At 34.6% G+C, this 14,937-nt stretch overlaps 1 protein-coding gene across 1 annotated transcript in view; it reads left to right on the top strand.

The window, feature by feature from the left end:
* Window positions 1–13,003, top strand: part of Rpt5 (26S proteasome regulatory subunit Rpt5) — a 137,489-nt gene extending 124,486 nt beyond the window's left edge. The window contains exons 12-13 of the mRNA XM_090414090.1: window positions 4,812–4,893; window positions 12,801–13,003. Coding sequence (XP_090270216.1) covers window positions 4,812–4,893; window positions 12,801–12,911 — 193 coding nt within the window. The 3' untranslated portion in view covers window positions 12,912–13,003. The remainder of the gene's footprint in view (window positions 1–4,811; window positions 4,894–12,800) is intronic.
* The last annotated feature ends 1,934 nt before the right edge of the window (window positions 13,004–14,937 follow it).

Genomic DNA, 14,937 nt, shown 5'->3' with positions numbered 1-14,937 from the left:
ACATTATCATAGTGTATTCATTCCCTTTATCCTATCCAACTCGGCCATAACATTGTTATAAAATGAGCAAATTGCTAAAACATGACCTTCTTTTAGTAAACCCATGCTGTTCCCTGCAGAGTATAGAATGCTTGCCTACCCATTTCCGTATGCAAGTTCTTACCAACTTCTCTAAAATCTTCACTACCACACCAGATATACTAATAGGTCAGTAGTTAGACACGTCAGTTTTTGCACCACCCTTGTGCAATGGAACTATCATACATTCCTTCTATTCCTGAGCTGAGACTCAAGTTATACAAATGTGTGAAAGGCCTAGCCAATTCAGCTGAACATTCCTTTAGCAGATCGGCTGATATTCCATCTGTTCCTATTGGCAAATTCTTATCCAAGTTATGCAAGAGCTCTCAACCTCATTTTTATGAACCCTAACTCTTCATCCAACGTAGCAGTAGCACTATGCTACATACACCTGGTTGATATATCTTAGAGCAAAGCGAGTACTCGTTAACTGAACTGAACAATCTCCTTGGCTTCCGACACTCGTGTACCATCTTCATTCAATAAAGTTATTCTTCCACGTTCATTATTACTTTTGCTTGCGGCATAACGATACAATTGCCTTTAGCTTGCATGGCTAATTTCTTTTCATACTCAATTTCAGCTTTTCTCGCCTGAGCTTTATATATTTCATAAATCCTCTCTCTTATTCTCACGATATTCTTCCCACATCATCTTCTTCTTGTGGATCTCTTGCTTAATAAGGCTGCACATCTATTTCACTTCCAACCTATTTATTCTTCGAACACTAGGGATACATTGAGATACTGCCTCATTCAAGCACTTTTTCAAAGATTCCCATGCATTGCTGACATTTTTTCCATTCAGTAACTGATACCATGGGACCAAAGATAGTATTCTTCTAAGTTGATCATAATTTCCTGCTTTGTTGTTCAGCATGTAACCTGTTTTAATCGGAACTTCAATACAAGTAGATACTTCCCAAGAAAGAACTGCATGATCACTCTCACCAATTGGTGGTAAAAAAAAAGCCATATTCTTGTCAGAGATCCTTCTGAAGCTATGAGCAAATCCAACACCCTTTGACCTCTAGTTCCTTCTTTCACATGCTGCTTGAGAAAGTTGTCTCAAAACAATTCAGTAAATTCCTGTTCTTTCTTATCATTAGATTTCTCTTCTACCCAATCAATTTTTGGAAAATTAAAGTCACCCATAATGATCATTCGCTTGGTACCCATAAGGCTAAATTGGTGATGCATTTCTTTGTCCCCTACAACTGAGCCGCCAGGTCTGTAGCAACACTTCACCAGATACTCAAACTCATCGCTACATGGGACATTGTTACCATCGTTTTCTTGTATTTCTACCCTAACTGGACTTAAGTCATTAGATATCATTAGTAGCACTCCTCCTATCTCTTCTGTCATTTCTAAAAATAGTATATCCATTACACTCGATCCCACTTACCATATCTAATTCTGATAGCCAGGTTTCACTAATGCCAACAATCTTAGGCCACATTGTATTCAATAAAGCAACAAACTCAATCCCTTTGTTTCTAATGCTCCTGGCATTTGTGTATAGACATAACAATTTACGACCTAGCCTATTCTTATAATTAGATATGCAATCTATGTGGTCTTGTTCTAGAATTTCTCTTTTCCCTCTCCAGACATACTTAAAAGGTCCAAACCCAAAGCATATTTTTCCACTCCTTTGCCACATACATAACCATGTTCAAAGGCATTCATATCTTTATCATGTTTGTATACCACAGCTGAACTTTCACACACATTTTTCTTATTCCTCCCTTGATCTAGTTTTCCTGACTTTCTGCATTGGGTCTCATACCAAGAAGTAATTTCTCCAGGTTTCTGATGCCAAATAAATTCAAGTGCAGGCCATCATTCTTATACAAATCTTTTCTGCCATCAAACACACCCCCATACATCTAAAAACTCACATCCGTATCTTCTATTTTTTTTAATATTTATAGTGAATATATTGTGAGAATGGCTATCTTAGACAAAGACCCAGCTGGGATTAAGATTGATGGCAGACAAATAATTTAAGATATGCAGGAAACTAAAGATCTGGAGCAGCTGATTCTGATATTTAAGAGGGAAAGTAACATGGCTTTTTGATTACTTAAGTATAAAGAGCTAATAAGCTTCATTTCGGCAATGAAAACATTACTTAAATTAAGGGGATATTAAATCCCACATAGTTTTAAAACTGAATAAGAAACTCAAAGATTGGAATCAGAGAGTTTCTTGCCGAATATAGTAAACTATAAAGTATCGGCGACACTAGCGTTAGCCAATGCAAGTGATCCATTGATCCTACAATACCAGGGCAACTCGTTGCAAAGGTGGGGGAAGTTCAGATCGCTAATTTTAGGTATTTTCCATAATGTAAAAACACATTTCCTAGGAAATGTATGCTGTTATTACATTATGGAGGGAGGTCACTATCCAGACCGGTTTCAGCCTTTTTTGAGGCTTCATCAGTGAGTAGCTAGACCTAATACCAAAGTGTATAGCGAAAAGAACTTATGTACTCTGCGAACGAGTTCATTATACATCCCTTCTATGAGAATTGCCAAGAGGTGTCCTAATAAATTACTAATTATATGAAGAGCTAAAGGCTTCAATTCGGCGACATAACTTATTTAAGTTAAGGGATATTACATCACATCCATTGCATTGCATCATATTACATTGGCAATTCTCATAGAATGGATGCAAGTTCTGTTTGCTACAAACTTGGTATTATTAACTAGGTCTACCTACTCACTGATGAGACCTCAATAAAGGTTGAAACTGGTCTGGGTAGTGACCTTCTCTCATAATGTAGAACAGTAATACAGCTCCTAGGAGCTAAGTTCACATTATGGGTAAATATCAAGAATAGTGATCAGAACTTGCTCCACCTTTGACATGAGTTGCCTCAGTTTGCACTACCTAAAGGGTCAGATGCTGCAGTATCCAGGTATTTGCTTACACTTGGAATCACCGAACTTTATATAGTTTCTATATTCGGCATGAAACTCTTTGAGTTTCTTATTCGGCTAAGAAACAATATGGGGTGTAATATCCCCTAACTTAAATAAGTTATGTTGCCGAATTGAAGCCTTTGGCTCTTCCTATAATTAGTAATATAACTTGTCTCTGTGTAATATATACTCCAGATGATGGATGACCTTAATATGAAGGTCGAAATGTCAGGAAATTAAAATAATTATTTCTAACACAGTTGTAGAGTCCATTATTTGTCTAAAATGGATAATTACTCTCCAAGGATACAGAACTGTGAAGTTAATAATTAAAGGACAGCATAATGTACAAGTTTTGTATATGAGAAGCCAGTGATATGGGTTCCAAGGAGCAAGACAGAATCTCCATAAAGTTCTTTTTATTATTAGAAGTGCAGTTGGAACTGCTCAATTCAATCTATTTCCATTCTGATTGATTATTCTTCAAGCCTACTTCAAAAAAATGAGAATAACACATGTCCCACAGTAAATAACTTTTTTAATTATGTAAATATTTTGCCTTATAAGACATAAGACAAAATGTTTAAAGTTCTCTGATCCTGGAAATGTTTTTATATGCATCTTTAACTACCCTTCAAGGATACGGAGATGTGAAATTAATAATTGAAGGACAATATAATATATCAAGCTTAGTATATGAGAATATTTTGTGCTTCATGAAAGGTAAGTGATAATGCTATTTTAGAGATACTTGAGCCATACAGTTACTATTAATTATTACATGAAAACACAAGGAATAAGTAATACTATTTATTTAGATAAATCCAAATATTTCAGTCTGAAAATACAACAGTGACATAGTTACTATTATTTATACAAAAGCACAAGAAATAAGTAATACTATTTATTTACATAAAGCTTATTGTATGTATGAGTTACTATTACTTATTTATACAAAAACAAGGAATGAGTAATATTAATTAAATAAAGCCTATTGTATGTACAACATCATGTGGTTCTTTCTGTTTCAAATTAATCCATTATTGTTCTACTGTGTAATACGCGGTCATCATTGCCACTTAAAATGGCCTGTAATTTTCAGACCAAAATATGTGGCTTTATCTAAATAAATAGTATTACTTATTCCTTTTGATTTTATGTAAATAATTGTAAGTGATATATTATGTTCTATGGAGCAATATGGAATCTGCAGTAAAAGTCTTTATATTGAATAGTGCTTTGAACTGCTCAATTAATATATTCCTATTGTTTAAGCAGTTATTCTTTATGCTTACTGTAGAATATTGAAAGAAATATGCATTAAGGAAACTAGAAAACATATTCAAGTATATTGGTCAATTGAGATTTTTAGCTGTTGTATTTAAGCTAAATAGATGCAGCAAAGCAATTTTCTACATGGTGAAGTGAAACTACTGAACTTTTAGCTGAATGTTGTGTTCAGCTTGTTTTTTTTTTTTTTTTTTTTTTTTTTTTTTTTTTTTTTTTTTTTTTTTGGAATCCATGTCATGTCCAATCCATTTCCATTTGTACCCTTTAACTTCACAGATGATATTTTTTTTTTGCTCTGTCTGTTTATATAATTATCAACTATTCCTGAAATCTCTATGAGTTTGCTATACTAAAATTCAACTGTATATCCTTTTGTTTATACTTTTTGAAAAATAATTTTATGGACTGTTTAAAGTTATACAAAATTACAGAACAAATTAAAAGCATGATTATAATAGTTATTTTATTTGTGATCTTTATTTTATATTTTCCTTCTTTTATTTAGCCCTGATGTAAATTTTGAAGAACTTGCAAGATGTACTGATGATTTCAATGGGGCGCAGTGCAAAGCTGTTTGTGTGGAAGCGGTAAGTAAAACACATAGGATTCATTCATTCAGTTGATAATTGCCAATTTGCTATTTACTGTCAGAAAACTGATGTCTAGTATAGCAGTTTTAAATGTTTTAAGATGTGATTTAAAAAAATATATATATATATATATCTCATCTTCTTTATACCCTCTTTTACCTTGCGGTGTCGAGGGTACATTGATTATCGGACCTCACTCCGTTTACAGGATAAGGTGGTCAGCCCTATGCCCCGGTGTATCCTATGGCCTGTAGTGTTAAGTTCTCAAGGCCAGTTTGCCTGCTTTGTGGGATGAAAACCCCCAGAATAAACTGGGGAAAAAACCCTGCTGTCCATGCCCAAGACTGGCTAACTTGGCTATGGCTGAGGAAGATCCTTCAGCTCCTCACGTCACCGACGGGAATTGAACCTAGGACACTCCTTCCCCAGGCATATGGTTGCAAAGCGCATAGCCACTAGGCTAACCGCGCGGACTTATATATATATATATAATTATATATACACACACACACACACACTTAATTTAAAAATTATTGAGTAATAGTTTTTGAGGTGTTTGCATTCTTACATACTTGACTTGAATATTCCATCTTGACTTGATGGAATATTACAGAGGAAAAGCATTGAAGAAAAAAAAAATTGGGGGGTGGGGTACTTATTTTTGTATTAAAGAACCAAGTAAGGTTTATGCTTGCTCTAGGGAATCTATAGGGACTAACAGTTCATTATAAAACAGGATTCAATGTAGTAAATTTGAATGGGGAAGCATATTCCTTACTCCCATATTAGTTCTATAAATAAATACCCTCAAGGGAAAATGAGTTGGACAGTTTCTGTAAAGTGATTAGGTAACTCTTAGCATTTGTGCATGTAGTTGAAGCTTTAATGTGCTATATATGGACTGAACTTCTCTGCTATAAAAAATTACATTGACAGAAATATTGTAATTCAAATTATGACCTTACCTGAAACTGTTATTACTATATGAAATCATGGATACAAATTACCACTAATTGAATAATATATAGTATTTTTGCCGTGCCATATTTAATTATCAGTTAAATCAATTTCTAGTGTCTGTCTTCAAAGTTTTTATTGTTGAAACAGTATTGTCTCTTTTAATTAGATTTTATATTCCTGTTCATAGAAACAAATGGTTGATTAAAAAGATCATCATAGGCACAAATAAGTCTCATTGTCCAATTCCCCATTCTGATATTTGCACACATCACTCTACTTGAGACTGCCTGCCATTCAAGAAGATTAGCCTCGTATTTTGTGTTGAATACTATGGCTACTCCTTGAATGGCAGGCAGTCTCAATGTAGTAAATACATACAAAATATTATACTATGGCTACTCCTTCTTTTCCTTGATTGTCATTTCCTGAGTATAATATTTTGTATTTATTGCTCAGAAAGATCTCACCAGTTTTTGTCTTTTTTGTTTCAGTCACCCCTATTATGTCGATCTGGTACTCATCTAATTCCTCAGCTAGCTCCATTTCTTTCCATTCAGGCTTCTTATGTTGATAGTACTGATCTTTAACTCTGGTGATGTTGAGTTGGGGTGTGCTTTCAGATTTGTTCCAGTAGCTGACTTTTCGCTGTTCGCCCTGGTGTCCTGGCAAAAACAACAATGGTCATGTTTAACCAGGCGACACCCCAGCCGGCATGAAATTTTGTCATGTTGTACCATCATTTTCTATATTGGTTTAAGCCAACAAGAATACAATTTGGTCAGCTAAATCCCAAATTGCCAGCCCATCCTCGTTCATTTAGTATCTAGGTAGATACCCAACAGTGTGCACTACGAGAAGGTGAGGATTGGACATTAGGTCAGAAGCTCTGGTTGGTTCTCCGCATTCCTTTAAAGGCTATGTGGAGGTCTTCTCTCAGTTATACAGTTTTGACCCTTAAGCACCCCGATTAAAAAGATTTATATTCTAAATTCATTTTTGTCATACCCTAAGCATCAGCAGTATCTCTACCACTTCAGCAGAGAAGATAGTGGTAGAGGTAGAAAGTTTGTTACAGGTGGTAAGCAAGCAGAAAAACAAAAGCTAACAACTGTATTCTTTTCTCTTATATGCTCAATTTTTATATTTCAACTTCTAAATACTGTTCTGGAGTGAGGAAGAATTGGGAAAGAGAAGCATATAAGTTTTTGCTATATCTTGGAATGCATCCCCTTATCCGCAGGGGATGCATTCCAAGACCCCAATGGATATGGATACCTAACCCTATAATACTATGTGTTTTTTCTTATACATAGATACCTGTGATAAATTTTAATTTATAAATTAGGCTCAGTAAGAGATTAACAAAATGGAACAGTTATAACAATATAGTGTAATAAAAGTTATATGAATGGATTCTTAGTAACCCTAGCATTCGATTTTTATTCTTTTCTTGTGAAGTTGGAAACTTCCACCTTTTCACTTAAAGAAAGCACTTTATGGCTTCTCTTTGGCATATCGGAATTGCCAGCATCGCTATTCTTTGCTCTGGGGCTCCCTTATTTAGTAAAATAAGGGTTACTTGAACATAAGCACTGCTACAGTCAATCTGATAATTGAGACAGCTACCAAAAAACAAGTGGATAGCATATACTACATGGCAGATACGCTGGACAGAGGGATGATTTATGTCGCGGGCTGGATGGTGCAATCATCACACTATTCAGAATGGCACACAATTTAAAACGTATGAATTGTTTATTTCTGGAATTTTTCATGTAATATTTTCAGACCGGGGGATGACCGAAGGTAAGATTTTCCCAGTTTAAAGAAACTACAGCCCCCCCCCCCCCCCCAAAAAAAAGATCTGTTGGGGCGGGGACTACTGTAGTTTCTTTAAATTGGGAAAATTGGAAGCTATATACCATATTTAGTGGTTGTGTCATGTACCATTTAAATAAAATCTGCAATAGCACATAGTAAGCCAAACCCTTACATTGCTTAAGTTATTTGAATAGAAAGCTATACACCAAGTTTAGCAGTACTAGTTATTACCATTTAGAAATCACTGATTAGAAGACACTTTGTAAAATATTGCATTTTAATATGTTAAAGCTTATTGTGTGTGTGTGTGTTTAGTCCTCAACCTTACGGTTGGTTGGATAGCAATATGCTATTTTACCAGGGAATGATTATGAAATAAGCTAGTTTCCCATTGCCTTCCTTGCCCTGAGTATTTATGACTAATTGTGTGTTCATGGGGCTGGTTTGCCTGTTTTGAGGGATGAAACCCTCTAGCTCCGTATGAGACCGGCTAACTCACCTTTAGTTGAAAGAGACCAGATAATGGTTCCTCATGTTATGGACAGGAATCGAACACAGGTCTTTCCGACAAAAGGGCTTCATCTATACAAGCTACAGAAGCTCAATTCTCGATTATGGAAGTATAAATATTTTTAGTGGTAGCACTGCATCATTCAGAATCCTAGATTGTGTCTCATTGTGCATCCATATGAAAGAAAACAAAAACAAGTACTCTGCGCTCCATTATTTTTGACTGTTTTCATATAAAGTGGTACTATATTTATATTAGAATTGGTCTTTTTTTTGCATGGGAAGATAAGTCTAACTACGTGTGGTAATTGTCACAGGCAGGATTATACCAGCCATATAAAGTGCAAAGGAAGTGACAAAATTACTATTAGATTATTTGTAAGCACTGATTGAAAATAGCTGAATTAGATGCTGCAGATAGTAACTAATGAGACTGGAAACTTTTGAGTAAAGTCACCAAAGGTTTTCAGTATCAGATTAGCTCACATCACATCACATAAATGCATATATTGTTGAACTGAAGAGAATTACATAGGAGGATGAGAGGTACACTAACTGAGATATCTAGAGAGTCAGTAGAGACTGATTTAGTAAAGGATAAATAATTAGGTTAAACTGACAGATTGAGGACAAATATTCTACTCATGATTTGAGTAAAACGATATATCCAAAAATATCATTTTACTCAAATCCGTTATTTGAGTAAAATAATGATAGATTATTTTATCTGTCGTTATAATAAAATAACGATAGATAAAATTTTATCTATTGTTAAATAAAATTTAATGATTTTATTTAAATCATTAAATTTAACTTTAAATTTAAATTAAATTTAAATGGATTTTAAATTTAATTTAAAATTGGGAATTACTAGTGGGAATAAATATCTCAAACTGGGATTATTTAAAAGACTGCAAGATGATTTTTATTTTATGCTGTAGTCTCACAAGCAACAGTGTTGAAGGAGGTAGTCAATATATGAGGTGTAAAGATGGATAATAATAGCATCCTAAGAGGATACTATTATTTATATATACTAATGCTAGAAGTATCAGAAATAAGAGGGAAGCAATTTTGGCATTGGTTAGTGTAACTGTGGAAATATCTGATGACTTTCATTTAGATATACCACATTTTATGTACTGATTTCCGTAAATTAAGGAAAGAAGAGAAAAATTGCAAAAACTTGGGAAAAGTGGAGGGGGGGATCTGAAAGTCAAGTGCATTATTTAAAAAGTAATGTTAGGTCTGGTTATCATATACAAATGAGTGGCATAGTCAGTGGTATATGTAAATAAGCCATGGCATAAAAGCAGGCATTTTGAAGTGGTTTTTCATTCCATGTCTGGAGTGAGAACAAGACATTTTGTGATAGCAAAATTATTGGGTATGGCTGCAAAGCATCATTTACCAACAATGAATTCAGGTGGCAAGCCATTGTAAAACTAGAGGCCAGCCAAAGTAAGGCAGCTGGAGCTACATGGATTAATGTGAGCCGTGCTGTGGAATCTATTCCAACACCCACAAATAGCATCCAAGCGATACAGTGAAGAAAAGCTATGGTCTACTACCACAGTTAGTGACAGATATCTCCAATTACCCTCTCACCAAAACAGAAGTTAACCCAAATCAGCTATGATCTGACCTCACATCAACTACAGGAATGTTGATATTTGCTTACACTCCATACAAAAAGCTTCATGAAGGTGGGCTATATGGTATTCAACTAGCGATTGATATGCCCGTATACCCACACCACAGGAGAGAACATTTGAAATGGGCCAGAGTCTGTTAGGAATGCTTTGTCTATCCTTTAGTTCAAGGAGCAGTACCATAGATGTGGTTAGTTTGTATCTCCCACAATAAGGCTTTGGCTTCTAGGTTTCACTGCTGCAGGAAGACGCTGTCATGAGTTGCATGGACTTCCAAATGCCAGTGTGGTGGAGCACTGTCTTGTTGAAAGAGGATGTTCAGCTGCAGTCTTCGAGTTGTGGAAAGACAAACTTTTCCAGCATGTTGAGGTAAATTATACCATCGATTAAAAAATGGGTCAGTGATAGCATTTCACATTACTCCACACCAGACATTTACCTTGGGACTGTCACAAATATGTTCCATGACACAATGAGGATTTTCACTCACCCATATCCTGATATTGTTCATGTTCACTTTTCTGCTGACATGAAAAGTAGCTTTGTCTGAAAAGCAAATCTGGGAAAGAAATCTGGATTCTCTTTGACACATTCCAGAATTTCAGCTGCAAACATTACCCGTTGTGGCTTATCATTTTGCTTGATTTCCTACAACACCTGCACTTTGTATGCATGTAGGTGCAACTTATGATAGACGATCTTGTGAATGGTGGAGCAGGATATTTGCAATTCACTTAGCACTCTCCTAATGATTTTTGTCAGGCTTCATGCAAAGGTCTCAGAAATCCTCTCTGCCTTCTCTTCCAATATTGGCTGCTTCCCTCTTCCATGTTGTTTTGAAACGCTTCCTGTCATTAGGAAATTTTCTTTCCATAAACAGATACTCTTAGGGTTGGGTGCCGCCTTGCTGTACACCTGATGGAACTTATGCTGCACTGCTTTGATTAATTTCAGCTCAGAGCTAACCACCACACAACTTGTGCTTTCTCTGCCCCCCCCCCCCTCCATGTCATGTTTAAAACTATGACAGCCCTGTCCAGCAGCGTCTGGAGCATTTGAAAACCCAAACCTTACATATTTCTGCATTTTGATTTTTTACCCTTCTTTGAAACTAGGGAGGTCCAATGTGGACACCCTGTATATGGGATTCTATCAATAGGTTCAAAGATACCAAAATACAAGGGATTGGAACCCTGCAGCCAAGAATTCTTTGGTGTTGGAACATAGGAGTCAATTAGCTGTTGAATTTGATGAGGGTTGTAACAATTTAATTCCATTAAAGTTTTGATAGTGAGAAGTTCTTGTTGTAAGCTTGAGGGAGAGGAGCACACATTTTGTTCTCTATTAATTAATGACTTGATAACACCAATTTTTTGAGAGGTGTTGAGAGCAGACATTTGATTAACATATCTGCCAGTAAAGGTAGGTTTCAATAAACACTGGTTGACAAAGTACCAGAGACTGTGTAAGTAAGAAGGATGTCCAAGAATGGTAAACTACCAGAAATTTTCTTTTTCCATGGTGAATTGAATGCATGGGTAAAGACTATTGCTCCAATGTAGAAAAGTGGCAAGTTCATTTTTAGAATGAGAACATATAGCAAAAACATTATCAACATAATGAAACCAAAGAGAGGGTCAGGGGTGAATGGATGAGAACAAGATATCTTCCAGTTGGTTAAAAAATAGTTTGCCAAATGTAGAGTTCTACCCATTTAAGGAGGGCTACCCATGGCAATGCCTTGATCTGTTAATAGATCTTGTTTTTCCTCCTGAAATATCCTGATTATATAACAAATTCAGAAATCTTTTCAACATCAGGACGGATATCATCATGCACAGATTATACGTGATCAAATTTTATATAGAGATGGCATTGTTCAGGTGTGAAAGGCAACAGAACTTATGAAAGGCCACTGCACTGTTGCAAAAAAAAAAGTGTATCTCAGAAGCATTTCTTCCATTGACATTCACTTTCACAAACCATGTTACTGTGATGATTAACTTGATACAAGTTACTCAAAATATTAACTCTAGATTCCTATATTTATAAAATATTTGAGTAGGAAGCTTTGAAAATAATGTGTATGTTTGGGGGTGAGTGGGTGCATGCATCCACATCTTCCACTATATACTAGAATTGAGAAAAATTTATGTCCCCTTTCAAAAATGTATCACTTACATTTTTGATACATTTAGATAAACCAACTATAACTATATATCTTTTTTTTTTTTTTTTTGTTAATTTCTATAAAATAATTCAGATAATGATTGAAAATAATGAGGATTTTATCTAAGCGTTATAAAAGCGATAAGTCGACCCTGCCATTTGTTGTTTCTGCAAAAGAGCAGATTTATTTCATAGACATCAGTTGCTTCTTGTTAACTGTTCACTTTTTGGTCCATTTATCCCATTTAAGGAGTTCTGGAGATTTCTTGATATACCAAAACCCTCTTTAAAATATTTGATGTTTCCAAAATAAGACTATTCATATAATTGGTGATTTCTCTTGTAAGCTTGTTCCAATTTCTTTTACACAAATTATCTGTTTCTGAATTTTTTTGTAATTCCATAGATGCTTTTTTAGTGAAAACTATCATTCATTTTTCTTTTGAACCTATTAAAATGCAAACATTCACTAATACACAGCTCAAATTCACTTGTATTTTCATTGCCTTCTTTACTGTCTTCCGTAACATCTTTGGCTCACTTCCTGTTCTTTACCTCTAGCTTTAACAGTGTACAATAAATGTGGGATTAACTTAAAAATTTAATGTGTTCTTCCAATATAAAATGCAATTGAACAAACTTATTAAGTAAATATAAGCAACTTAAAATATAGGGATTGACAAATAACAATGTGTAAAATTTATATTTGTTTTCCATCTAAAAATATTTAAACAAAAAAAAATGTAATGAGTAAAATAAGAAATAATCCGTTTTATATTTTATTCTATACAGGGAATGATAGCTCTTCGACGTGGAGCTACTGTTGTGACACATGAAGATTTCATGGATGCTATTCTTGAAGTTCAAGCTAAGAAGAAAACAAATCTCAATTATTATGCATAATAAAAGAAATTTAATTTCACTTATTTGTGAATGCTTTTGACTGTAATTCAGTTCATTGGAAACTTAATAAACAAAACTAGTCTTTTTGTTTAGCTTGTCACATTTATTACTACAAAGTGAAATAATAATTTCATCATTTCACTGAATCCATCTTGAATGATATTAAATTAAGTATTTATCAAAGTGGAAGGGGAGGTTCTGCTACCAAAAAGGTAACAGTTTAAATAATGATGGAGAACTGTTTTTATAAGAATAACAGCTGTTGATAATCATCACCTATTAGAGTCCAACTTGAAACTTGCTGGACCAATTTCTCTGCCTCCTCTTTCATTCCATCTAATTTTGTTCTGTGGAACAGTCTCTCCAACTCTTCCTTTCCCAAAGAATACAACCATCAGCTGTTTAAAAAAATATATATCAACAGGTTTCCCCCTTTCTTCTTATTCTCTTCCCCCCCCCCAAAAAAAAGCACTGATATACTGTAGGTTTTGCGGTCTTTCATGTGTGGTCATATATAAATTTATATACTAAAGAAAAGTGAAAACGGAAAAGCTCAAGCATCGTGATAATTGATGATTACCGTCAATGTAAGGAGCATAATCAGAAAGGATGGAACTAGCAAAAATATTAGAGAAGTGCTTATTGGAATAATTGGTGTTACTTAAGACAATGAAGATTCAAACATGTAAAATTCTGGTAAATAATAAATACATTATGTTCTGAAGGGAAATGAAGGATTAGCTGTAAAATTCAACATGAAGATAAACTTCTTGAATGGCAAGCAATTTCAAGTAGTGATGTGAACACATTTTAAAATGGGGAAATTGAACAATTAGATCTGTTCATGTCTATGGTGCCATAAAAGGTTCAAGTGAAGAAAACAAAGCAAATTATGAAGATAAGACACAAAAAATAAAGTTGTTATTCACTCTGCCATAATCAACTCTTGTTCTTTTTGTTATGTTACTGAAGGATACAATAGTATACAAGATCAGGAATAAGAGTGATAGCTGTTCAGTCATCCTCATCAATTCCTGACATGTACCCTCAAGGGATGTACAGGATATGATAGTACTGCATGAAAAATTTACATCATTACTAACTTCCTATCTACAATTTTCCTCCAAATCAGTCTGTTACTTGTCAAGACTCCAATCTTATATTTCTAACATCTAAGGCACATTGTACCGTATCAATCCACCTATATCTTGGTCTTCCTCTGGGTTGTTTTCCTGGCAGAGAACACTTGTTTTGCTAATCTTTCCTTGCCCATTCTGTTTAAGTGACCATACCACCTGAGATTAGCTCTGCTAATGTATTCCTGGATGCCGACAAAATGTCAAGTTCTTTCCGAAAAAGAACTTTTTAGCTGTTCAATCTTGAGTAGGATAAAATGAATATTGTATTTGAAAAGAAAAATATATGCAAAAACTTTAAAAAAAAAATTTAATACCAAGCGACTTTGAGGTTAACTGTAAACTCAAATATTATTGGGGGGGGGGGGGAATGGTTTGGAAACAAGAACCAAATTTGAATCTTGTTGAATTTTGGCCAGTGAATCTTAAAGTTTTGAAGATTCACTTGCCAAATCTAAAGAAAACACCGACTGGTTCATAGGGAAATGTGAAGTTGTTTGCAAGGATAGAAAAATCCTGACTTCATGATGGACTCGAGTCAGTTTTAGAAAAAAAAAAAATAAAATCACATCAAAAGCTCTTAGAAAGTCAGCAGGTGCACTCTGGGAATATAAAAAATGTTAGACATCTAAGCTATCTGTATTGTGAAAAAGTAACAACGCCAAGGTTTGGGAGACTGGCTTAATAATATAGAAAATAATGTCACAAAAGTGCCAAAATATTTTGAAAGCAAATTTCAACTATGTTTTAGTTATGAAGGCTTCTGTGATATGAGGACATGATAAAATTGTAATGCTAGTACTAAACCACAGCTTGATAGTAAAAAAATGTTTATTAGACACTTGACTGGTTTTGTGAAATAAATGTGTTTCAAATCATGGGGAGATAAT

Source organism: Typopeltis vanoorti, chromosome 24 (genome assembly GCF_054136105.1).
Source record: "Typopeltis vanoorti isolate ZY-2024b chromosome 24, IOZ_Tvanoo_1.0, whole genome shotgun sequence".
In the NCBI taxonomy this organism is placed as follows: Eukaryota; Metazoa; Arthropoda; class Arachnida; order Uropygi; family Thelyphonidae; genus Typopeltis; species Typopeltis vanoorti.
The sequence above is the reverse complement of the archived record's forward strand: the minus strand, read 5'-3'. Positions and strand labels throughout refer to the sequence as shown.